The sequence below is a fragment of the Mesoplodon mirus genome, assembly GCF_964341445.2.
Source record: "Mesoplodon mirus genome assembly, chromosome: 5".
Classification (NCBI taxonomy): Eukaryota; Metazoa; Chordata; class Mammalia; order Artiodactyla; family Ziphiidae; genus Mesoplodon; species Mesoplodon mirus.
This window is the reverse complement of record NC_138980.1, coordinates 45,224,847-45,249,879: the sequence shown is the minus strand read 5'-3', so window position 1 is coordinate 45,249,879 and position 25,033 is coordinate 45,224,847. Positions and strand designations below refer to the sequence as shown.

The window sequence follows — 25,033 nt, the reverse complement described above, 5'->3', positions numbered from 1 at the left end:
TGACACCGATTAATTAACCAATAGTTAATTATTGGTTAGTTAATCAACAGTTAATAATTCACTAGAAGGACTCACAGAACTCATTGGAAGCTGTTATACTCACGGTTACAGTTTATTACAGTGGTAAGATACAATTAAAACCAACCCAAGGGGGCTTCCCTGGTGACGCAGTAGTTGAGAGCCCGCCTGCCAATGCAGGGGACGCGGGTTCATGCCCTCGTCCGGGAAGATCCCACACGCTGCGGAGCGGCTGGGCCTGTGAGCCATGGCTGCTGAGCCTGCGTGTCCGGAGCCTGTGCTCCGCAACGGGAGAGGCCACAACAGTGAGAGGCCTGCGTACCGCAAAACAAAAAAACAAAAAAAAACCAACCCAAGAAAGAGATGCATGGGGCAGGGTCCAGGAGGGGTCCAAACATGGGGCTTCCAGTTGCTCTCTCCCTGGAGACTCACAGACAGCAATTCCCCCTCCCAGCCACACTGTGTGACAACATACTCCAATGTTGTTAACTAGGGTATCTTACCCAAGCCTCAGTACTCAGAGTTTTTGTTGGGGCATGGTCATGTACAGCTACATGGCTGACTTTCAGTCTCCAGTCTCTTCCAAAGGCAGTACTCAGCCCTCCATGGCCCAAAGTCCTCATGCACACAGATACTCCTATCCAGAACTCTCCAGGGGCCCAGAAGTCACCTCCTAAGAGCTGAGAGCAAAGGCCCAATTTCTCTTAGGCAAGGTTAGTTCTTCACCATACACATGTATTGAAGAGTTTCTTCTGCTATTGTTTTCTCTCCTGTCTTCCTGGATTGTGAATAATTACTCTCCCCCCATTGTTTATATATTTTTTTATTGTGGTAAGAAATACAGAAAATTTACCGTAGTAACCATTTCTAAGCATACAGGTCACTGGTGTTAAGTATATTCACATGGGTGTGCAACCATCAGCACCATCTTGCAAAAGTGAGACTCTGTCCCCATTAAACACTAACTCAGAAACCACCGTACAACCGAGGTCAGAGAATGTGGGATTTGCTAGAATGGCCCTGGCTCATGGAAACGTGGGGGTTGGGAAGAGAAAGGATGAAAGTTGGGGGCGGTGAGGAACCTTGGGTTCTTGGGTGAACGTCAGCTTAGCTGCCATCAGTTAAAGATAAAATTTACCATTGAAATGTAGAGCTGGATCCAACTCCACTGGTGCTTAGGGAAATGCAAATAAACAAGAAAAATGGTGACGTCTAACCTCTGGCTATTGTTATGAGCAGTAGCTCTAATGAAAGTAAAGAGAATGTTGGGTCACACCTTCCTGCCAGAACAAGGTCAGATTTCTATAGATCTGAGCTTTGGCCACCAGCCCACAAAGGGAAAAGTTATGTGGGGACAACAGAGTACCTCTTAGGCCTCTGGTCATAATCCACATGACATGCGGGCGGGCGAACCAAGAAACTACTGATAGTGGGATGGGTGTAGTGTCAAAAAGTTGCTTGTAGACAGGAACTGGTAAATGTCAACGGAGGCATGCTCCATGGGAACGAGGAAGACTGCCAGGGCCCACATGGTGTAGACAGAAGCCCAAGTGTGGGCTGGACCGATCCTCTGTGCCATAGTCCCGAGTGGAGTGTAGATCGCAGCTATGGCAAAACCGCGTAGGCGTCCCCCAAGGATGGCCGCTGGGACTTTGGACTGGATGGGGAATTTCCATTTGAGGGCCAACTCTGAACTTGCTGTGGGTTATTGAACAGAACTGCCCTGTGACTGAAGGACATAAAATCATCTTGAAAGTGAAATACAGTTTACCCTTGAAAAACACGGGGTTAGGGGCTGTGCAGTCGAAAATCTGCGTAGAACTTATAGTCTGCCCTCCGTATCTGCAGTTATAAATCGTGGATTCAACCAACCACGGATCGTGTCGTGCTACAGTATTTACTACTGAAAAAGATCCACGTGTAAGTGGACCTGCAATTCAAACCCACGGTGTTCAAGGGTCAACTGGACTCATAATGTCTGTGAGGTTCTGAGGCTCGGGACCAGCTCTTTGGAATAAGTTGGGACGACACACGCCTTCCACTGCCCCTTACAGAGAAACCAAGGCTCAACTGCAAAACAGTTTTTATTTGTTAAATTATCAAACGAGGTTATCATACAAAACAATAACTATATGGCTAGGCTAAGTGTATAAAGTGCTCAAGTTTCCAGAACATCATATGTGGGTCACTGCAGGTCCACCCCCTCTCCCCACCCCAAACAAGGGGCACAGGACGTGCTTCCTTGTCCATGGTGTGCAGGAAGGTCCCCACTCCAGTTGGGGACACAGCCTGCATGTGGATTCACGGCTCGTTGTGGCCCGAAAGGAGCAGGCTCCTTAGCTCTCCCTGAGTTTCCCCACCAGTGGCCTCCTCAGGATTGAAATACCACTGGCTGGGGGCCTTGGGGCCCTGGGCCTTTTCCCAGGCCTCCTGGTTGATTAAGGCTGCCTCTTTACTCGCCTCGGCAGAGAGTTCCAGAACCTGGGTAAAGCTCCTGTGGAAACAAGACGATGATGACAGCTTTTCACCCTCTGTGCCCGAGCACCTTCGCAGCTGCCATGTCGGTGGGGGGCAGGTTCAGGGTGACCCTCCTCGGGCTCGTGGGAAAGCAGCGGTGAATAAGTTTTGTCCGAACAGAACTCAAACAGGGAAGCCCTGAGAGCAGGATCGGGCAGGTGTGAAAGAAAAGAGTTATTTACTCGACAAATATTTAGGGAGTATCAACACCTGTCAGGAACCATCCTAAGAGCGGGAGGCAGAGCCGTGACCAGGGACCTTCCCCAGCCACCACACAAAATAAACAGCAGTGGGGAGATCAGCACACAACGAGCGTGATTCCCCATTCACTCCTGTGACCCTGGCCACCTAGAACACTTTGGTGTGTCTGATTTCGTCCCGGGGCACACAGTAATGAAGGAGATGCCATAGCAGGTGGTGTTTATCATGAGTACCTTTCAAACCTCTCAGGCACCTCGGGAAGTACATTTGGCATCGTAAAGGAGAAGAAAACTAGATTCTTTTTTGGAAGAGGTGGAAGAAAGCCTCATGGTTAGAAATGTCCTGGAGGAGAGAGAGAAGGGGACCAGGTGGCTTTCGGGGGCTGGACATGGGCTGAATGGACCTGGGCACTGGTTACACAAGGGTGCCCGGTAGTGAGAGCTACTGAGCTGTACCATTGCAATCTGTGGCTTTTCTATATGTACTTATACATCAAAAAGAAGTTCCTGGGAATTCCCTGGCAGTCCAGTGGTTAGGACTCTGTGCTTTCACTGCCGTGGCCTGGGTTTGATCCCTGGCTGGGGAACTAAGACCTCACGAGCCACACAGAGCGTCAAAAAACTATCTGAGGGCCCCTGAACTGCTGTGTTACCCCAAGGAAGTGATCACCCCTTTCTATTTTGGCTGCTCAAGAACGAGCACAGGAGTTTTGGTTGGGTTGAAGGCATCTTGCCCATTCCCCTCTCCCTGCCTCACTGGACCCTCATACCCTCGGCCCCTGCAAACACCAGAGCTGCCCACCCTCTGGAACACAGCACACCTTCCACAGGGTAGCTGCCAACAGCCCATCTCTGCCTGACGAGGAGATGAGGGGAGAGGGGCACTATCTTTTTTTAAAAATATTTTCTGTAATACCTTTGGAGCTCCAGATCCTTCTTTTGGGTCATTTCCTTGAGTTCCCTCAGCAGGTCCAAGGCCTTCGCATTTTCTTCTGAGCTGCTGATGCCAAGTTCTCCCAGCAGATGGCATGTGGTCGTCAATTCCCCCTGCAACTTGTCTGGAGGGGAAAAGGGGTTGTCAGCCATGGTTTCAAGGTGCCCCAAGCAATGGATGCACGAGCTGGCTGGCTGTGTTTTTCTCCTTTTGCTGGAATGCTCTCATGTTATGCAGGAATCGTGACGAGCTCGAAGGCAGAAAGGGTCGTGAAGAAAGATATTCGTGCACTGGTCCTGCCTCTGTGCCCCTTTGCCTGAGATCACGGGGCTCTGAGATGGCGGGCCATGTGTGTCTGCCATCCGGACAGTCATCGGAACATACCTGGAATGGTGCACTGGTGTCCTCAACAGAAGCAAATCCAAAAGACAGAGAAGATCTGGTCTAGGAGCAACTTAAGAACAAACCCATGGTTCCCACTCCCGGTTCCCAGCACTTCTGCCCCCAACACCCCCCAAGTAGAGAGCCGCCTACAACAGCACTGGGTCCCCCCTGCTCTAACAAAACCAGCATCTCTCCGAGTCCCGCACGTGTCTCAACTGTAAATTATAACACTTGGGGAACCTTATAAGTGTTCTTACAAACACATACCTTCTTTGCCAGGGGACTGAACTGTGTCCTCCCAAAAAGACATGTTCAGGTCCTACTCTCAAGTACCTGTGAACGTGACCTAACTGGAAATGAGGTTTTTGTAGATGTAACGGAGTTAGAATGAGGTCGTTAGGGAGGGGCCTAATCCAATAACACAGAGGTGCTCAGAAACAAGGCCACGTGAAGACAGGGGCGGCAGCACCACACTGTCACTCCACTACACTGCGATAAAAAGTTTAAAAACAAAAAAATACCAAAATAAAATAGAGCTTGGGGACTTCCCTGGTGGTCCAGTGGTTAAGAATGCTCCTTCCAATGAAGGGGACGCCAATTCGATCCCTGGATCCCACGTGCCGCGGGGCAACTAAGCCCACAGGCCGCAGCTACGGAGCACGCAAGCCACGACTAGAGAGCTACAACTACAGAGCCCACACACTCTGGAGCCTGCATGCTGCAATGAAGAGCCCACGCGCTGCTACGAAAAGATCCTGCGTGCCACAACTAAGACCCGATGCAGCCAAAAATAAACAAATATTTTTTTAAAAGCTTAAAAAAAAAAATAAAAAGAGGCAGAGTTTGAAGGAATGCTCCATGAGCCAAGATTGCCAGAACACTAAAAGCCAGGACAGAGGCATGGGATGCATTCTCCCCTAGAGCCTCCAGAAGAATCCAACCCCAATGACACCTTGATTTCGGACTTCTAGCCCCCTAAACTGGGAGGGAATGAATTTCTGTTGCTTTAGCCACCTGGTTTGTGGTATTTTGTTACAGAAGCCCTAGGAAACTCAAACAGTCCCCAATCCCAACTCCTGGCAACTATCTAGGGCATTTATCAGAGATGGAGACCAAGAGATATAGACATGCAGTTGGTTGCCATAATTATAAAATTAGAAACCTGGACACAGATGGTGGTCCAACAAGGCTCATTTTTCAAGGTCCCGTTTCATACATATACTATTTCACTTTGGAAAAGGCTTGATTTTACATCAGTAAAATCAAGCTAAACATGTTCAGGTGGCTCATGAGAACTTTGCTTAGAAATAACCAAACTGTACGTCATATGATCCAGCAATCCCAATCCTGGGCACATATCTGGACAAAACTATAATTCAAAAAGATACATGCACCCCTATCTTCATAGCAGCACTATTTACAATAGCCAAGACATGGAAGCAACCTAAATGTCCCTGGACAGATGAATGGATAAAGAAGATGTGGTATGTATATACAATGGAATATTACTCAGCCATAAGAAAGAATGAAATAATGCCATTTGTAGCAACACAGATGGACCTAGAGATTATCATAGTAAGTGCTGGTAAGCCGGACAAAGACAAATATCATATGACATTACTTATATGTGGAATCTAAAATATGACATAAATGAACTTATCTACGAAACAGAAACAGACTCACAGACACAGAGAACAGATCTGTGGTTGCCAAGGGGCAGCAGGAGGGATGGAGTGGGGGGCTGGGGTTAGCAGATGCAAACTAGTATATATAGGATGGATAAACAACAAGGACCTACTATATAACACAGGGAACTATATTCAATATCTTGTGATAAACCATAATGGAAAAGAATACAAAAAGAAGAGAATGTCTATATGTGTATAACTAAGTCACTTTGCAGTACAGCAGAAACGACCACAACATTGTATTGATAAATCAACTATACTTCAGAGAAAGAAAGGGAGGAAGGGAGGGTGGGGTGCGGGAGACAGGGAAGCGGGGAGAGGGAGGGAGGGAGGGAGGACCAAACTGTAGGGCAGCTGAAAACTTGTTTGGGGAAGATACTTGTTCTAAAGAGAATTTTAGGATGGAGGATGGCACTCTTCACACTTGCCGCCTTCAAGTGAAGTATTAGGTGGCAACGCTATACAGGAAAGGGACCCTCTCAGCTCTGCTTAGAAGGCAGGACAGGGTTGGGGTCAGTGGCCCTGTTGTTCCCCAGCCGCCAAAGCACCTTTGTAGACACTGCAGGCTCCCCAGGACGCCTTTCAGTAGGATGGGAAATCACTGCGGGGGTCCTACAGACCTAGGTTCAAATCCCAACACAGTCCTTACTCAGGGCATGATCCCACACAAACCGCAGGCTTGCTGGCCCCCTGCATCCTCTGCCATTTGATGGCTACGCGCCGTCTACCTGAGAGGAGGCCTATGACCTGACACGAACGGATAAAGGTGCCCAGGACACAGGAGATGCCAGCACACACTGGGAGGTTCATCCCACCCCTTGCCGGGCAGTTGCCCCATTTCCTACCTAAGAAGCACTGCCTGTCTCCGTCCAGGTGGACCGATCTCACGGGCAGTTCATGCCTCGTGGTGTCCAGGGCCGTCGCAAACGTCTTGTATCGTTCCTTAAAGCAGCCGACTATGGCCTCGCAGGGGCTCAGCATCTCGATCTGCAGGCAGAAGGGGAAGGAGCCTGTGGGATGAGGCCCTGCACTCACCTCCCCAGAAGTTTACCAGATGGCACCTGTGAGGTTAAGACACAGCACTGTTCTGCCAGGTCTCCCAGAGAAACTTCCAAGGGTGCAGTGGGCTCTCCCCTCCCTCCCAGGTGCCCCAAAGATGGCCCGGCCAGTAGCAAGGTGGCCTGGGTCTCCTCACCAGGAACGTGTGTCCACCTTCCAGCTTGTTCCAGGGCTGGACCCTCAACTGGGATCACAGTGAGGAGGGCCCAGAAGGCTGGACCCTCCTGCTTCAGAGCACTGAGCTGACATGCCTGTCCCCAACCAAGGCCATGCCAGGCAACCCCCTTTTCCCTTGTACACACTGTCTGGGGGTTGTAAGGATTCATTTGTTTAACTGTCTTTCCTTTCCCATCTATTGTGAGTTCCACGAGGACAGGGACCCTGTTCTCAGCTCAGGGCCGGGCCGCTGGGCACACTCATGTGTACATGCTGGGTGTTACGGGCTGAATTGTGTCCCCACAAATTCCTCTGTTGACATCCCAACCCCCAGCACCTCAGAATGTGACCTGATTTGGAGACTTTACAGAGGTAATTCAGTTAAGGCGGGGTCATTCAGCTGGGCCTTGATCAGTATGACAGGTGTCCTTACAAAAGGGGGAAATGTGGAGACAGACACTCAGAGGGAGAGAGCCAGGTGACGAGACACAGGGAGAAGATGCCATCGACAAGCCAAGGAGAGAAGCTGGGACACATCCTTCTCTCGTGGCCCTCAGAAGGAACCAACCCTGCAGACACCTTGATCTCAGACTTACAGCCTCCAGAACTGAGAGAGAATACATGTCAATTGTTTAAGCCGCCGCGCACTCTGTGGTCCTTTGTTATGGCGGCCCCAGGATACGTACTTACTGGGTGAGGAGCCCCATTCCCTGATTGGCCCTTTCTAGGTTCCCACGATTCACTGTGACCTTCCCTGGCATGGATACTCCCGTCCCAGCACTGACCACACAGCACCCAGCCCAAGTCTGCCACCAGCACCCTGGCCCAACTGGGCAGGTCTGGAGTACGTCTGTGTCACTGGGCACAAGTCTCAGGATACAAGTCACAAGAATACACGCCCATGCCTGTTGAAGGGACAGCGCCCTCTTGCTGGTTGGTTCTGACATTACCGCCTTGTCCTCTGATAAACCATCATGTAGCAACACCCAGTGGTGTCAAAAGCCAGGCACAGAGTCGGAGCCAGGCATGGAGCGACACTCACAATAAAGGCTCCCTCCAACCACCCCCACCACCACCGCCGTGGGACAATGCTGCTGGGATGCGCCTCTTGGAGGCTGCGGTCACCCCTGACCTGCGCGTCCAGGACATCTGCCAGCTCCCGCTTCCTCTGACAGAGGAGAAATTGGCGCTTCAGCTCGTGGGCTTTTTTCTGGAGCTTCTCCTTCTCTTTGCACATTATTATTAAATTATTTTCTGCCTTTTCTTCGAATGCAGCAAGACCACTTTCCATCTGGGAAATGCAAAACAAAAGCTCAGGCCAGAGGTGACCTCACCTCCGCGGCTGACGGTGGCCGCCCTTCCACCCACGACACACGTGCAGGAGGCTCCGTCCTCACCTTCAAGGTCAGCAGAGTCAGGAGTAGTGTTTGGGATTCCATCATTTCCATCGCTTCGGAGAGATCCTTCAGAAGAAAAAGATACTGCTGGTTCCCCGTGAACTGGTATAAAGCCAGCTCTCTTCCCCGGGGAGGGGCAGAATCCTAACCCGTCTGTACTTTTTTTCAATCAGTAATTCAACAGCTCTAGACTGTGTATCGACTCGTTTCTATTTACTCATTTAGTCTTTCGAGTCCTCTGTGAAAAGGAAGGTGGTTTGGTCCCTTCCTGCAAGCTGGGCCGTCAAGCACGAGCTGAAGGGCACCCACCAACTTGCTGCCTTGCCAGAACCAGGACTTGGGGTTCCCACCTGGGTGAGACCACAGCCTGGCCGCCCTCCCTGCCATGAACAGGGCCTGTCCTAGTGCCTTCCCTAGCGTGGCAGTGGCAAACAAGGCCTCAATCTCATTTTTCACATGATCCTGCATTTGTATCCCCTCCTGTACATGTAGCTGGGGAAACTGAAACTCTGCAAATCCTCTAAGGATGGGTGAGGTTTTTGTTCTAAAAGGCACAGCTGGCTTGTTCATTCTTGGAGCCCCCAGGTTTCGAGGGGCACGTGGCACAGGGCAGGTTTAGCCAACCTGCTATAGTGGCTTCCCTCTCATTTCAGAGACTTACTGGGTTCTTTTTCCTCGAGGCAGAAAATGATGATGACTCAGCTTTCTTTGACATTGTTTTTTCTAACTGTGGAGTCTTTCGGACCACACTTCTGTCTAAGATCAAGAAAAGCGTTTTATCCATAATTTGAAAAGATACATGCACCCCAGTGTTCATAGCAGCACTATTTACAATACCCAAGACATGGAAGCAACCTAAATGTCCATCAACAGATGAACGGATAAAGATGATGTGGTATATATACACAACAGAATATTACTCAGTCATATAAAAGAATGAAATAATGCCATTTGCAGCAACATGGATGGACCTAGAGATTATCATACTAAGTGAAATAAGCGAGACAGAGGAAGACAAATATCATATGATATCACTTATATGTGGAATCTTAAAAAAAAATGATACAAATGAACTTATACAAAACAGAAACAGACCTACCGGCATAGAAAACAAACTTATGGTTACCAAAGGGGAGGGGGGGATAAATTAGGAGGTTGGGATTAACATATACACACTACTGTATATAAAATAGATAACCAACAAGGACCTACTATATAGCACAGGGAACTATACTCAATATTTTGTAATAACCTATAAGGGAAAAGAATCTGAAAAAGAATAGATATATATATGTATAACTGAATCAATTTGTTGTACACCTGAAACTAATACAACATTGTAAATCAACTATGCTTCAATAAAAAAAAAAGAAAAGCGTTTTTAAGGTGAGAAGAGCATATTTTGGGAGCCCTCAGACATGCACTGCAACCCTCAGCTGGGGAAAGGACACGTACAGCCAATGACTTACCATTAATGGCCGAGAGATCCAGGTCAGGTGGGGCAGTGCCGTGCCCTTCCAGCAAGGTAGACTGCAGGTCGCCTTTGCCAATTCCACTGCTGTCTGTGGGCCCAAAGAGAATCCCCAGAAGTCAGCACAGTCAGCAAGATACTCTATACTTAAGCCCGGGAGCAGGTAACTTTTCTGTACAATATCACCTGCTTCCAAAAACTCAGTTTCTTATGAGGGAGCAGTAGAGAAGGCTGAAAAACCTTTGGAAATTCCCACCGATCAACCTGAATATATTTTAAAGCAGAACTAGAAAAGAGATGCAGTCTTTATAACTGAAAGATACAAATAAGCCTTTCTACTTAGTTTAAGTACAAGATGCTGTGTACAAATGAACTTATTTACAAAACAGAAATAGACCCAGAGACATAGAAAACAAATTTATGGTTACCAAAGGGGAAGGGGGGGATAAATTAGGAATTTGGGATTAACATATACACAACACTATGTATAAAACAGATAAACAAGGACCTACTGTATAGCATAGGGAACTCTACTCAGTGCTTTGTAATAACCCATAAGGGAAAAGAATCTGAAAAATATGTGTGTGTGTGTGTGTGTGTGTGTGTGTGTGTGTGTGTGTATAAAATATATATATATGTATGTATAACTGAACCACTCTGCTGTATAACTGAAACTAACACAACACTGTAAATCAACTATACTTCAATTAAAAATAAAAAAATAAAAGATGCTGTGTTCAGGGTATAAGAATCTAATAACACATGATATACTTGTTCTGCCCTCTGCTCTTTATTCTTTTTTTTTTTTTTTGCGGTACGCAGGCTTCTCACTGCTGTGGCCTCTCCTGCCGCGGAGCACAGGCTCCGGACGCGCAGGCTCAGCAGCCATGGCTCACGGGCCCAGCCACTCCTCGGCATGTGGGATCTTCCCAGACCGGGGCACAAACCCGTGTCCCCTGCATCGGCAGGTGGACTCTCAACCACTGCGCCACGAGGGAAGCCCTCTGCTCTTTTTTCCTTCTCCTGTAGCTTCTGGACTATTTGTCTTCCCTGGGAGTTCCCTTCATCTTTTAGCTTCTATTTAGAAATGTGAAATTATTCCTTATATCATCTAAAATGGGCACTTAGTGTACTGCACGCTTCAATTAAACAAGGTTCTAGAAGGCTGCAGAAAGAGCAAATGGTATGTAAAACACACTGTTCTGTTAGCAAGTAAAGAGAAAACTATTTAATGAACAACTATGCAGTTGAGGAAACGAATATGTGGAAATGAAACGAGTGAAGTCACAATACATATAAGTTATGGTACCATTTGTGTTAGAATTTTTAAAAAATTTATGTAGATAAATAAAAATCTATCAAGAGTGGTTGCCTCCTAGGTGAGAAATGGGAACTAGAGGTGGGAGAGGATGACTTTTTATTGCGTTTCCACTGGTTTGAATGTTCTGTCATCTCCACGTATAACATTTTCATTAAGAAAAGTAATTGCCTATCAAACCATACAATGGAACTCAAACAAGCAGTCCCTCTAAATTATCATGACTATGTTTAAATTATGGTTTCTCAGCTTTCGTACTACTGACATCAGGGACCAGATCATTCTTTGCTGTGGGGCAGTCCTGTGCACTGTTGGGTGTCAAGCAGCATCCCATACCTCCCCCCTCAATAACCCACAGCTGAGAACCCTGATTTTTATTTTATTATTTTTTATTTATTTTATTTATTTATTTTTGTCTGTGTTGGGTCTTTGTTGCTGCACGTGGGCTTTCTCTAGTTGCGGCAAGTGGGGGCTACTCCTTTGTGGTGCGTGGGCTTCTCACTGCGGTGGCTTCTCTTGCTGCAGAGCATGGGCTCTAGGCACGCGGGGCTCAGTAGTTGCAGCACGCAGGCTCAGTACTTGTGGCTTGCGGGCTCTAGAGAACAGGCTCAGTAGTTGGGGCACACGGGCTTAGTTGCTCTGCGGCATGTGGGCTCTTCTCAGACCAGGGATCGAACCCGTGTCCCCTGCATTGGCAGGCAGATTCTCAACCATTGCGCCACCAGGGAAGTCCTGAGAACCCTGATTTTTAAATGTGGCAGGCCCAGTTTTTGACCCCTCTGGCAATGCCAGCTTTCCCAGCTTCATACATGGCCTTCAACCCAACTGCATGAGAAAAGACTAGAAGCCTGGCTCCAGCTCCATGTGCTTGCTTCTCAATCATGCCTGGGTCAAGGAACAGCACAATTTCTGACAAACATCCAAGCCAAGATCAGCAAGCTCTAGCATGCAGGCCAGATCCGGCCCACTTCCTATGTTTGTAAATAACTGGGACACAGACACGCCCATTTGTGTACACACTGTGGCTGCTTTCACGCTGCGATAAGGCAGAGTTAAGTTTCTATGACAGAGACCGCCTGGCCTGCGGAGCCTAAAATATTAACCACTGGCTCAGAAAAGTTTTGCTGACCCTTGATCCGAACAATAAAGCAGGAAATCTAAGCTGTAAAAGAACATACTTAGTATTCTACTATGAGACTCAAAGTTGTCACCATTTTGAATGAGGGTTTGCAGGCCGAGAAACAATTTTACTTTTTGTGACTTGCTCTTATGCAAAAGAAGAGCTGCCCACCACTGCTGGTGGAGCAGGCACCGGAGGAGTTGGATGAAGTACTACTCTGGAGAGGAGCCTTCCCAGACTTCTAGAATGAGCACACCGACTAGGACTGAAGAGCAAATATACCAACAGTGATGGTCTGAGTGGTAGATCATAAGTGAGTTTCCACCCTTCTGGGCTACATTCTCCAATTTTGTTTAATAACAAACACATATCATGTCTACAGCCAGAAAAACTGAAAGTTTTTCATATCACTTTGGTGAAAGCTTCTAGTAGAAGGGGTATGGGGAGACCATTATGAGGAAGACCCAACCCAAGGTAGTGAGAGGCAGGAAAATGAGGTCTCACACCCTCTCTGAAAGTCCTGCTCTCAGAGCTCTGGTGGGGAAACAGTCACATGATCAAGGAACTGGTGCCTCAAGGGAGCACCATGATGGCAATGTGGCTCTCCTCTGGGGTCATATAGAAAGGAAATGACTCCCCCCATTCCCCTGCCATCCCCCTTCAGACCTTCATATGCCCCAAATCTGTCTTTACGCTGAAACTCTCTGCCAAGCTCCTTTTCCTCATACTTTCCAGAAAGGAAAGGGAGTTTTAAACTTGCATACTTAAAAACAAAATTCACCACCACGTTCATCACTTCCTAAGCCTCAGTGCTGTTTCACACCCTCCTTCTACCTTTACGTACCTTTGCTCTTCTGGAGTAGGCTTAGTTTTCTTCCACCTTCAGGCATCTTCCCACTGGCCTTTAATGCATCTGCTGCAGGAGCCTGTTAGGGGAATACATGACATTCAGGGCACAAGACACCTTCCTTCCATGAGAAGGGGCCCCTCTGCAGTTTGCAAGGTCTGCATCTGCTCTTACCTTGAGGCAAGGGATAGATTCAAGGAGTTCTGACATTTAATTGCATACATACAGGATGAACTAATTTTGTCAAAAGAATACCCTCAAATGCATAGAACATAGGAAACCACCAAAATGTTTGCTGGTGATGATCTCTGACATGGCAGATTACAGATGACTGATTTTCTGCATAATTTTTAGTACTGGCCAGTTTAGGAAAGAGAACATATTACTTCGGTTGTCAGAAAAAACAAAGCTTTTGGACAGGTATTAATCTTCAAAACTTATTAAAAAAGCAAGCAATGCATGGAGCTGGCAAGCCATTATAACAATATAAAAGCAAAAAGAGGGAATTCCCTGGTGGTCCAGTAGTTAGGACTCGGCACTTTCACTGCCAAGGCCCAGGTTCAATCCCCGGTCAGGGAACTATGATCCCACCACAAGCCACGTGGTGCGGCCAAAAAATAAAATTAAGAAAAGCAAAAAAAAGACTTTATAAAGAGTGAGAATATTTTGATGTACAGACACCACTCCTATTCAACCTCCCATTGGAAGTCTAGGAATAAGAAATAAAAGGCAAACAGGTTACAAAAGAAGAAATAAAACTCTCTTCTTGCAGACATGACTCTTCACATAGAAAATCTCAAAACATACTACAAAACACTACTAAAACTAACAAGTTTAGCAAGGTTGCAGGATACAGGGTCAATATAAAAAGATATTTCTAGCAATGAACAACTTTGGAAATTGAAATTAAAAGACAGCACCATGGGACTTCCCTGGTGGTCCAGTGGGTAAGACTCTGAGCTCCCAATGCAGGGGACCCAGGTTCGATCCCTGGTCAGGGAACTAGACCTCACATGCGTGCCGCAACTAAGAGTTCGCATGCCGCAACTAAGAGTTCGCATGCCGCACCTAAGAAGTCTGAATGCCACAAGTAAGAAATCTGCACGCCGCAACTAGGAGAGTTGCGGATGAGTCCGCATGCCACAACTAAAGATCCCACGTGCCACACAAAGATCCTGCATGCCGCAACTAGGACCTGGAGCAGCCTAAATAAATAAATATTAAAAAAAAAAAAAAAGACAGTACCATGTAAAAGTTCTGAGCAAAGAAAAGAATTTTGTAACTCTGTGTGGTGATGGATGTTAACTAGACTTACTGTGATGATCATTTTGCAATATTTGCAAAGATTGAATCATTAGGTTGTACCTCTAAAACTAATATCGGGACTTCCTTGGAGGTATAGTGGTTAAGAATCTACCTGACAATGCAGGGGACATGGGTTTGATCCCTGGTCTGGGAAGATCCCACATGCCACAGAGCAACTAAGCCCGTGTGTCACAACTACTGAGCCTGTGCTCTAGAGCCCATGAGCCACAACTACTGAAGCCCGAGTGCCTAGAGCCAGTGCTCGGTAACAAGAGAAGCTACCGCAATAAGAAGCTCAAGCACCACATCGGAGTGTAGCCCACACTCCCCACAACTAGAGACAGCCTGCACACAGCAACAAAGACCCAATGCAGCCAAAAATAAAAAATAAATAAATAAAATTAAAACTAATATAATGTTATTTGTGAATTATTTCTAAACAAACAAATAAAATTTCTTCAAGAAAGAAAGAAAGAAAAGACAAGATAGTACCTTGCATAATAGCACTAAAAAAACACCAAATACTTAGGTGTAAACCTAAGCAAACATGGGGAAGGTCTGTATGCTGGAAATTACAAAAACACTGATGAAAAAAATCTAAGACCAAATAAAGGGAGAGGTATACCATGTTCATGGATTGAAAGACTTGGGTGTTTTGGGGATGTTATTCTCCCTGAACTAATGCATAGATTCAGTACAATTAAAATCCCCGAAGTTTTGGTAGGAAATGGCAAGCTAAGGCTAAAATTCATATGGAAAGGCAAAGGAACTAGAAGACTCAGTTTTGGAAAAGAACAGAGTGGGAAAATTCACACAACCCAATTTTAAGACTTACTATAATACAAAGCTACAGTAACCTGGGCAGTATGCAAATGGACTAAAGATAGACATGTAGAACAACGGAAAAGAATAGAGTCCAGAAATGATGCATACATATATAGTCAATTGCTTTCCAACAGAGGTGATGAGACAATACAACAGGGAAAGGAAAGTCATTTCAACAAATGGTGTTGGAACAAGAGGACATCCATACACTTAAAAATGAACTTTAATTCCATCATCACAACAGATACAAAAATTAATTCAAAATGGACCACAGACCTAAACTCATATAGAAGAGAACATGGGAGAAAATCTTTATGGTCTTGGGTAAGGCAAAGATTTCTTAGAGAAGACACCAAAAGCACATTTCATAAAAGCAGAAATTGATAAATTGGACCTCATCAAAATCGAGAACTTCTGCTCCTCACCAGACACTTAAGAGAATGGAAAGCCAAGCCACACACTGGGAGAAAATATTTGCAGATCACCATAAAGAGTTGGTATCTAAGATATAGAAAGAGCCCTCAAAACTCAATAATGAGAAAACAAACAACTCCATTTTTTTAAAATGCGCAAAAGATTTGAAAGGACACATCACCAAAGATATAGGACTGGCCAATAAGCACGTGAAAAGATGCTCAATATCATTAGTTGTTATGGAAATGCAGTTTAAAACCACAATGAGATACCATTTCATACCCACTAGAATGGTTTCAGTCCTAAAGTACTGACTCTCCTCTGTGGCTCATAGGAATGTAAAAAGGGGCAGCCACTTTGGATAACAGCTGGGCAGTTACTTACAAAGTCAAACAGACATTTACCCTACAATTCCCCTCCTGGGAGAAATGAAAACACATCCATACAGAATTCTGCACAGGAATGTTTAAGGTGGCTTTATTCATAATTGCCAAAATCGGGAAACAAACCAAACGTCCTTTGCCAGGGAATGGCTGTGCACACTGTGGTCCATCCGTACAGTGGAATATTCTTCAGCCATCAGAAGGAACTAGCACTAACTGTAAAAGGCAACGACAGGGAGGGACCTTTATATGAAAGCAACCAGACTGCAAGAGTCTGCATCCTGGGTGGCACCTTTTAAATGAGCCTACTGCAAAGGCAAAGCTACAGGGACAGAAAACAGATCATGGTTGCCTGGGGTGGGGAGGGGCTGGTTCCATGGGAGCACAAGGGGACTTTGCGGGGGTGTGTGACAGAGGGTTCTCTATCTTTTTTTTTTTAATTTTATTTTATTTTTTTGCTTTATAACAAATATAATCAGTTATACATATACATATGTTTCCATATCCCCTCCCTTTTGCGTCTCCCTCCCACCCTCCCTATCCCACCCCTCCAGGCGGTCACAAAGCACCGAGCTGATCTCCCTGTGCTATGCGGCTGCTTCCAGAGGGTTCTCTATCTTGACTGTGGTGGGTCTGTGACTGGATGTGTTTGTCAAAACTCAGAGAACTGTACGCGGAAGAGTGACACTTCCTCTATGTAAATTACACCTTAATTTAAAAGATGAAAAAAAAAAAGAAAACGGAAAAGCTCTTAAAGATCTAAAATACTAGAACATGCAAACACATGTTTGCATGTGTTTGCATGGGGGTACTGTAACCAAGTTTGCATGGGGGTGCTGTAACCAAGTTTGCCAGTCAACGTTAAAATTATGAAGTGTGGACTAGTATTCTCTGTTGAAAATCATTTCAATACTGTAAACCACGGACTCTGGGTAAGGATGTGTCAATGTAGGTTCATCGATTATAAATATGCCCCACTCTGGTGCGGGATGTTGACAACAGGGAAGCTACGCATGTGAGCGGGCCGGCGGGGGTGTGTGTGAGAAATCTCTGTACTTTCCACTCAATTTTGCTTTGAACCTAAAACTGCTCTAAAAAAATTAAGTCCATTAAAAAAAAAATCACTCCAAGAAGCATATCAGTTTGCGTAAAGGTATCCTTTTTCTTCAAGCCAAATCTTAAGCCACATTAACCTGCCATTCACCCTACCAGAGTAAAAGAAAGGCAGCAGAAATTAATATTTAACTAAACTTTATCATAAACAAAGATTTGGAAAATGGAATAACACAACCTTCACCACACTATCCGTACGTACACACTGAAACAAAATATGTCATTGGGTAATCTAATGATTATTTTCATTAAACATCACATAAAGCAGGTTTCCAAGTTGTTAAGTGTTTCCTGCCATCATTTTCAACGGTTTCATCATTTTTGTGGTGTAGCTAGTTCACTGAACTCTTCCTGTAACACTGGGTGATTCAGCCATGTCTTTTTTCCCCTAAAACCCTTTCTCTAAAACCCTACAGGTATTTTTTACAATACGAGCCAAGGCCAGGAAACCACGTGCCAGGCATTAGACAGAATTGTTTCAGGACAGAATCCAGAAAGGAACTACCGGGTTGAGAGACAGGAATAATTTTATGATTCACTAGGGATCATGGCTTTGCAAAAGAGATTCTCAAAGTGATCAGCCACCCCTGACAGAGATCCCTGCCTTGGCACGAAGGGCATGACAGCCCCAAAGGCAACTGGACCAAGTCCCCAGAATGCTTCTTTCAGGACCAGGCTGTGCCTGGCCGGCGTGACTTGTCTCAGAATTCCAAGTTCGTCAGAACTCTGTTCAGAACTGTTTCAAACATACATTGTATGTTACCTTTTTGGTGGTTTTCTTCTCATACTGCAAGTACCGGGACTCAACCACTCTTCCACCTGTGGGGGACACACTGTTGGTTTATAATAAAATTATGACATGGCCTGTGAGGACCCACCATGCACCTAGGATGCCCACCCCCCACCCTGAGAGCTGGATGCTATCAGCCCTCCCCGCTCAGCCTCAAGCATGTATGGGACACCTACTGTATGCAAGAACATATATGGAGGGAGTTCCCTGGTGGTGCAGCAGTTAAGAATCCGCCTGCCAGGGCCTCCCTGGTGGCGCAGTGGTTGAGAGTCCGCCTGCCGATGCAGGGGATACAGGTTCGTGCCCCGGTCTGGGAGGATCCCATATGCCGCAGAGCGGCTGGGCCCGTGAGCCATGGCCGCTGGGCCTGCGCGTCCGGAGCCTGTGCTCCGCAACGGGAGAGGCCACAACAGTGAGAGGCCCGCATACCGCAAAAAGAAAAAAAAAAAAAATAGAATCCGCCTGCCAATGCAGGGGACACGGGTTCAATCCCTCGTCTGGGAAGATCCCACATGCTGCAGAGCAACTAATCCCGTGCGACACAATTACTGAGCCTGCGCTCTAGAGCCTACGAGCCACAACTACTGAAGCCCGCGCACCTAGAGCCCGTGCTCCCCAACAAGAGAAGCCACTGCAACAAGAAGCCCATGCACCACAACGAAGAGTAGCCCCCGCTCGCCACAACTAGAGAAAGCCCGCGCGCAGCAACAAAGACCCAGCACAGCCAAAAATAAATTAAAATAAGTAAAATAAGTAAATAACCCTAAATAACCTTTTTAAAAAGAACATATATGGAACACCTACTGTATACAAGAACATTTATAGGATACCTGCTGTATACAAGCACCAGGGCTAGAAGCGGAGACACAGAGACCCACAGGAGCTATGATCAAGGAAGATCAGGAATATGTGCCAAAGTTCAAAACAGAAAGGGGCAGAGCAGGGAAAAGAAGAAAGATCTTCCACAGATGGCCACCTGCTCTCCTCCTCTTCCCTCCCCAACTCACTCCCTGTGGTCATGACCCCAACTGCCCTTCTCCCACCCAAGCCCATCTATGACTCACTCATGGTACTGCCTTTCACATCCCCCACCCCCCTCACCTAGCTCAGGACCGCTCTCCTGAGACACACTAGGCACCGATGCTCTTCTGGGACACGGTTGTGTCCCTTGGTGACAGCCCAGCCCCAGGTGCCCTTCCATCCTGACCCTGGGGCACTGAAGGTGTGTTAAGGAAACACGTGTCCCCCCAACCTCCAGGGGCTCTCGCTGCAGCCCCTGTGTTCATCCACAGTCCTCTGTTCTGATCCCCCACCCCGTCTCCCAGACCCTCCTGCCCACTTCCTACACCGGGCCATCCCTCTGGTCAGCTGGTAACCTGTTTCCTACTTCATTGGGAAGACAAAAGCAGCCCCAGGAGATCCTCCCACCTGGGCATCTAGCTGCCTCCCAACCTCAGGGCCATATCCTGGGCCCCCCATGTGGAGCGACCTCTGTGCTTTGGGGTAAAACCAACCCCCCAACTCTGGGTCTAGAGCCCAGCCCTCACTCCGTTAGGAAACTGCCCTGGCAACCCCTCTCCCCCTGCCCCACCCTGTATCACCCCACTTCCTCCCTCCAATGGTCACACTGCTCATCCCCCCTCCCCTCCCCCACTTCTCTGCTCCCCTTTGCCATGCCAGATCCTCTTCTTCTCCTCTCTCCTTCCCTTGAATCCCCCCGCACACCCCTGCCTGGCTCTCACAGTCACCACGGCACCAAAGAAACTCCTTTCACCCAGACCACAGACATCTCCCTGCTCTGATGCCTACCCGCCCCTTCTCAGTCCTCGTTCTGAGCCAGCGGCAGCGCTGCAGACAGCGCTCACTTGCACCCTCCTTTTTTTTTTTTTTAATTTATTTTATTTATTTATTTTTGGCTGCTTTGGGTCTTCGTTGCTGCATGCGGGCTTTCTCTAGTTGCGGCGCGCGGGGGCCACTCCTCGCTGCGGTGCGCGATCTTCTCATTGCAGTGGCTTCTCCTGTTGTGGAGCACAGGATCTAGGTACACGGGCTCAGTAGTTGTGGCTCGTGGGCTCTAGAGCACAGGCTCAGTAGTTGTGGCACACGGGCTTAGTTGCTCCGTGGCATGTGGGCTCTTCCCGGACCAGGGCTCGAATCCGTGTCGACTGCATTGGCAGATGGATTCTCAACCACTGTGCCACCAGTGAAGCCCTGCAGCCTCCCTCTTGAGACACTCTGTCCTCCAGGCTGACTGGCCCTCTGGCAGCTGCAGCAGGCTGTCTTCCGGGTCCATTAGCTGGTGAAGGGTGAGTGCCTCCACACACCTTGCAGGTCCCGTGTCACCTGTTACATGTGCCAGCAGGCACATGCCACCCCTGCCATCTTCACAACTCTGCTCGGCCCAGCCCCTCCCTTAGGCGGGAAGCTACCCCCATCCTGCTGTTTTATCCACAGCAACTGTCATTGTCCAATACACCCTGTGTCTCCTTATGTTTCCTGATTCACCGCCTGTGTCCAGGGTGGCAAGCCCCCTGAGGGTAGGGATTCTTGTCTGTTTTGCTTGCTGCCACGTTCCACCACCTCGCAGGGAGGAGGTGCTCAGCAACGTGTCAAATGCATGATGCTGCACTTTTCCTAGGTGCCCCCAGAGCTCAGGGGTCTCCCTTTTTACTAGGGAGAGTGATGTGGTCAGTGTCACCTTCCTTGACAGTTCAGTCCCAAGACTGGGATTTCAACTATATTACCTTCATGCCCGGATTTGCATCTTTCTTTAGATGGGGGTTGCAGGTACAACCACAGTTAACAGGCTGCCTGGAGCTGGACACAGAGGTGTTGGTTGCCCCGGGCGTGCCCCAGGCAGGGATGAGCCGTGCCTGCAGGGCAAGTGGCTCAGACATTCAGGCAGGAGGCACCTAAGGGTTGAGGCCAGGACCAGGCAGGGTCCAGGGGAGAGAATCAAGCCACACCTAGGGTCTGCCACTGGATATCCAGTGAAGGATTGGGGCGAAGGACACCCCCAGTTCCAAGAGGGGGAGACCATCCTGCATTGGGTCTTTCTAATACCATCAGCAAAGGGTAGGAAGGAGGCTCTGGGTTCCTTGCACAGTTGAAAAGCAGTTTCAAGTTTCTGGAAAACTAGAATGCACCTGTTTGTTTTCAACAGTGGTGGATTTTCCACAGAAGCAATGTTACAATGAAGGATATAATTTGCGTCCAAGAACTAGACCCTGTGTAAATATAACAGATGTTATAGACCAGATCATCCAGAGATGCTGTGATGCTATAACATATAAACCTCCAGTCATCTGGAACTGGAATTCTGCTCCAAGTTCTCTGAGACCTGCACTAGTGCACAGGCATAAAAAAATACCTCATCATTACAGAGGCTTGAGATACAACATGGGAGATCCTTGGGTCTACAGCCCCAAACTGGGCACTGCCAAGAGTCAAGGGGGGCCGTTGACAGTGACCCCGGACCCACAGGTATACTTCGGATGTGTGGGCACCCCCAAGGGTCTGACGCGCTTACTGAGAAGAAACAGACTTTGATGTTTCCTAACGAATTCAGCTCACACTCTCCCCACCCACACTTCCAAGTGATGAGTCCTGGGTACAACCCGTGACCCCCATGGCTGGAAGGGCCCACTGCCCTAGATGACCCCCACCAGGTCCTGCCACACCCCTGGCTGCAGGGCTGGGTAACCAGACTTGGGGTCCCCAAAGGTGTGACTAGAAGCGGGTAAAGCCCCAGCTCCCCTGCTCTGGCCTGTTTTTCTCTTCTCCAAAAGCACTTACGGGGGGGGAAAGAAAAAATCAGTTTTTAATCCAGTGGATTCCATTTCAAAAGGTAGATTCCAATTTTACTCACCTTGTATTCTTCTTCCTCTCGTCTTAGCACCGCTAGGAGTACTGGGACCCCCTGCAGAAGGCTTCCTAAAAGAGGGAAATGGGGGTCTTGTTAATGCAGTTGGATAGAAAGCTCAGGGAAGCCAGCCAGGAACCTGGGCTTCCTCGGGACAGCCCAGTCCCAGCACCCACCACCCATGCCCATCTCTGCGAGGTGGGGCCACCTCCATGGCAGGAGGAAAACGGAGCCCCAGCCCCGTCACCTGGGGACAACACCTACGTGAGAAGAGCGAGCATTTTTGCCGAACCTCAACGGTCTCGATCTCATTAATTCGTTGGGCGTTTGTATGTCAGCTGTATACCACTGAGGATACAAGGTGAATAGCAGACAAAGCTCCTTCCCTGAGAGGGATGACCAGCATTTTCCTATCAGGCAAGTGTGAAGAGGGAGCACTCCAGACAGGTAAAGGGGTGGGGATTGGGGGTGAGTGACAAAGAACCATTTGCTCAGGTACATGAGGAAGGATATTCCCAGACAGGGCTCACCAAGACCAAGGGCACAGGCACAGAGGAGAATGATGCGGAAATTGGAACTGATCAGTCCTATGGCTTAGCTGGAGAAGACTGAATTTGAGGAGGGGGTGAGGGATGATACAAACATTCAGTCCCTAACAGCCTGGCAGACAGGAGGCACTTGATAAATATTTGTCAGACAAATAACTCAGGGGTGCTCACTTGAGGGCAATTCTGACCCTTAGGAGACATTTGGTGATGTGTGAAGACACCTGTGATTGTCACCACAGAGGGGGCTGCTATTGGCTCAGTGGGTAGAGGCCAGGGATGCTGCTCAACACCCTACAAGGCACAGGACGGCCCCCATCACAGAGATGATCGCACCCCAGATGTCAACACTGTCAAGGTTGGGGGACCCCTGGCATGGGGAAAGAGTGATCAGGAGCGTGGGACGGAAGTCTGCTGCAAAACTCCTGTCAAGAAATAATGAACCCTGGGGCTTCCCTGGTGGTGCAGTGGTTGGGAATCTGCCTGCCAGTGCAAGGGACATGGATGGGTTTGAGCCCTGGTCCGGGAAGATCCCACATGTCGCGGAGCAACAAAGCCCGTGCGCCACAACTAACTAAGCCTGCACTCCAGAGCCCACAAGCCACAACTACTGAGCCCGCGCGCCTACAGTCCGTGCTCCGCAACAAGAGAAGCCACTGCAATGAGAAGCCCACGCACCGCAACGAAGAGTAGCCCCTGCTCACCGCAACTAGAGAAAGCCCGCGCGCAGCAACAAAGACCCAATGCAGCCATAAATAAATAAATAAATAAGAAATAATGACCCTGAATATTATTAAGTCCTAAAAAGGAATGAAGTACTGATAATGCTGAAACGAATTAATCTCAAAAATGTTATCAATGCTGAAACGAATTAATCTCAAAAATGTTATCCTGAGTCAAACTAGCCAGGCACTAAGGCCACGTGGTGTGTGATTCCATGGATATGAAATGTCCAGAACAGGCAAATCCACAGAGACAGAAAGCAGACTAGTGGTTACCAGGAGCAGACTGAGGAGCATGAAGGATGGGGGGTGACTGCAAATGGACATAGGGTTTCCTTCTGGGCTGATGAAAATGTTCTAGAAGTAGGTAGAGGTGGTGATTGCACAACGCTGTGAATGTCTTAATGCCATCGAATTGCTCGCTTTACAATGGTTCATTTGACGTGATGTGCACTTTGCCTCAATTTAAAAAAAGAATGAAGCCTGACATGATAGAGAAGAGGGTCCCATGAAGTAGGAATCACTGACTAGTCAGCTGGTGGGTGTGGGAGAGTCGGGGATGCCTCCCAGGTGTCCAGCCTGGGGAGCGGGATGCCAGGCAGGGGTCTGGGCGCTGTAAATCCTGCTGTCGTCACAAGATGGGCTCCACTGGTGACAGCAGTGGTGGTCCCCTTGCTCAGCTCACTGCAGCCACCTTCTGTGTGGTGGGCTCTGGGGACTCCAACGTGAGACCCAGGCCATGTTGGGCGGCACCTCCAAGCCACAGTGGGGAGAGGCGACTTAACAAATGCTGGCTGGGTGCCAGCTGCTGTACTCCTTCATGGAATCCTCCCCACCCTACAAATACCTAACTGTTCGCCTGCTTTATCTTTGTTTTGCAGATAAGGACCCAAGGCTTATACAGCTCACCCCTGGGGAGTCTCGGAGCTGGAAATAGACAGAGCAAGAGCAAGGATTCCCTCTGGGGTCTGAGCCAGGGCTCTGGAGCCAAACCAAATGGACTTAGGCCAAACCTGCAGGGACACGGGGTGGGGGAGGGGTGTCACTACATATATTCCAGCCTCAAGTACTTCCCCTGAACCTCGGAGAGGCTAACGTCAATCTCACAGTTAGGACAAGGGGCTGTGGAGTAAACAAGTGATTTCAGATGGCCCAGTAATTTTAGTTCGCACAGGCACAATAAACAGCGGCAGAATGAACAAAGCCCAGGAATCACGCCCGGCACCAGGTCATTGTTCGACGTCTCCCTTGTTCTTGCTGTGTGAGCCTGGGCAAATGACCTTCCCTCCCTAAGCCTCCATCATCTCATTTGTAAATGGGGAGAATAGAAAAAAGCGTGTGGGAGAATGAAAGGAGATACTTCAGTGGTCCAGCAGTTATCCACTACAAAGCGGTAATCGTAATAGCGACGGATCACACTTAGGGGCCAGACACTATACCAAACGCTCTTAAGCCTCACACTAGGCCTACAAAACTGAACGGCGGCGTCATCAGCCCGGTTTCGCGACGGAGGAAAGCAAGGCACAGAGAGGTTAAGCCACTCGCCTGACATCGCCCCGGATCGAAACGGGTGACCAGGGACCCGAACTCGCCCTGTCTTGAGCCCACGCTCCCGAGCATGCGCAAGGCCGCATCCCACCTCCCAGAACTTGCGCATCCTCGGTGGTTCTTGGAGGAGTCAGGTCCGGACTCACCCCAAGGACCCTCCCTCCCCAACTCTGCTGCCCCTCTGTCCCCAGCCCTCGACCAGGGCCCTCCAGCTGGCACCCATAAATCCAGACCCACGGCGCCTCGACTCACCCAGCACCACGCCCCGAAGTATCCGCCATTTTCCCGCCTTCAACTCAAAGGCCGGCTCTTCAAGTCGAACCCCCCTGCCCCCGCCCCGACCAGGCCATATTGCGAAGCTACAAGAGGGGTGGCTGCGGGCCGTGTAGAGCGTGGCTGTAGGCGGAGCGGGCGCCT

At 48.4% G+C, this 25,033-nt stretch overlaps 1 protein-coding gene across 2 annotated transcripts; it reads right to left on the bottom strand.

The window, feature by feature from the left end:
- Positions 1 to 2,084: 2,084 nt before the first annotated feature.
- Positions 2,085 to 24,943, bottom strand: HAUS8 (HAUS augmin like complex subunit 8). Of its 2 annotated transcripts, none has more exons than XM_082620274.1 (11): positions 24,869 to 24,943; positions 21,808 to 21,872; positions 17,901 to 17,968; positions 13,107 to 13,188; positions 9,823 to 9,915; positions 9,015 to 9,109; positions 8,354 to 8,419; positions 8,089 to 8,247; positions 6,587 to 6,728; positions 3,652 to 3,793; positions 2,085 to 2,512 (listed from the first exon to the last, which is right to left on the bottom strand). In XM_082620274.1, the coding sequence occupies exons 1-11, from the start codon at positions 24,895 to 24,897 to the stop codon at positions 2,320 to 2,322; spliced, it is 1,134 nt and encodes a 377-aa protein (XP_082476400.1). In that variant the 5' UTR covers positions 24,898 to 24,943; the 3' UTR covers positions 2,085 to 2,319. The 2 variants fall into 2 exon arrangements, with proteins under 2 accessions (XP_082476400.1, XP_082476401.1); XM_082620275.1 differs by having other exon boundaries at positions 17,913 to 17,968.
- Between the last annotated feature and the right edge of the window lie 90 nt (positions 24,944 to 25,033).

What these genes read in the sequence shown, in the direction of transcription:
- HAUS8 (XM_082620274.1), bottom strand. Translation starts at nt 24,897, where the DNA reads ATGGCGGATACTTCGGGGCGTGGTGCTGG. An exon ending in CCTCGAGGAAAAAGAACCCA is followed by an intron (nt 8,420 to 9,014) that starts GTAAGTCTCTGA and finishes TTTCTTCTGAAG; the next exon opens with GATCTCTCCGAAGCGATGGA. An exon ending in TGACTCTGCTGACCTTGAAG is followed by an intron (nt 8,248 to 8,353) that starts GTGAGGACGGAG and finishes TGCATTTCCCAG; the next exon opens with ATGGAAAGTGGTCTTGCTGC.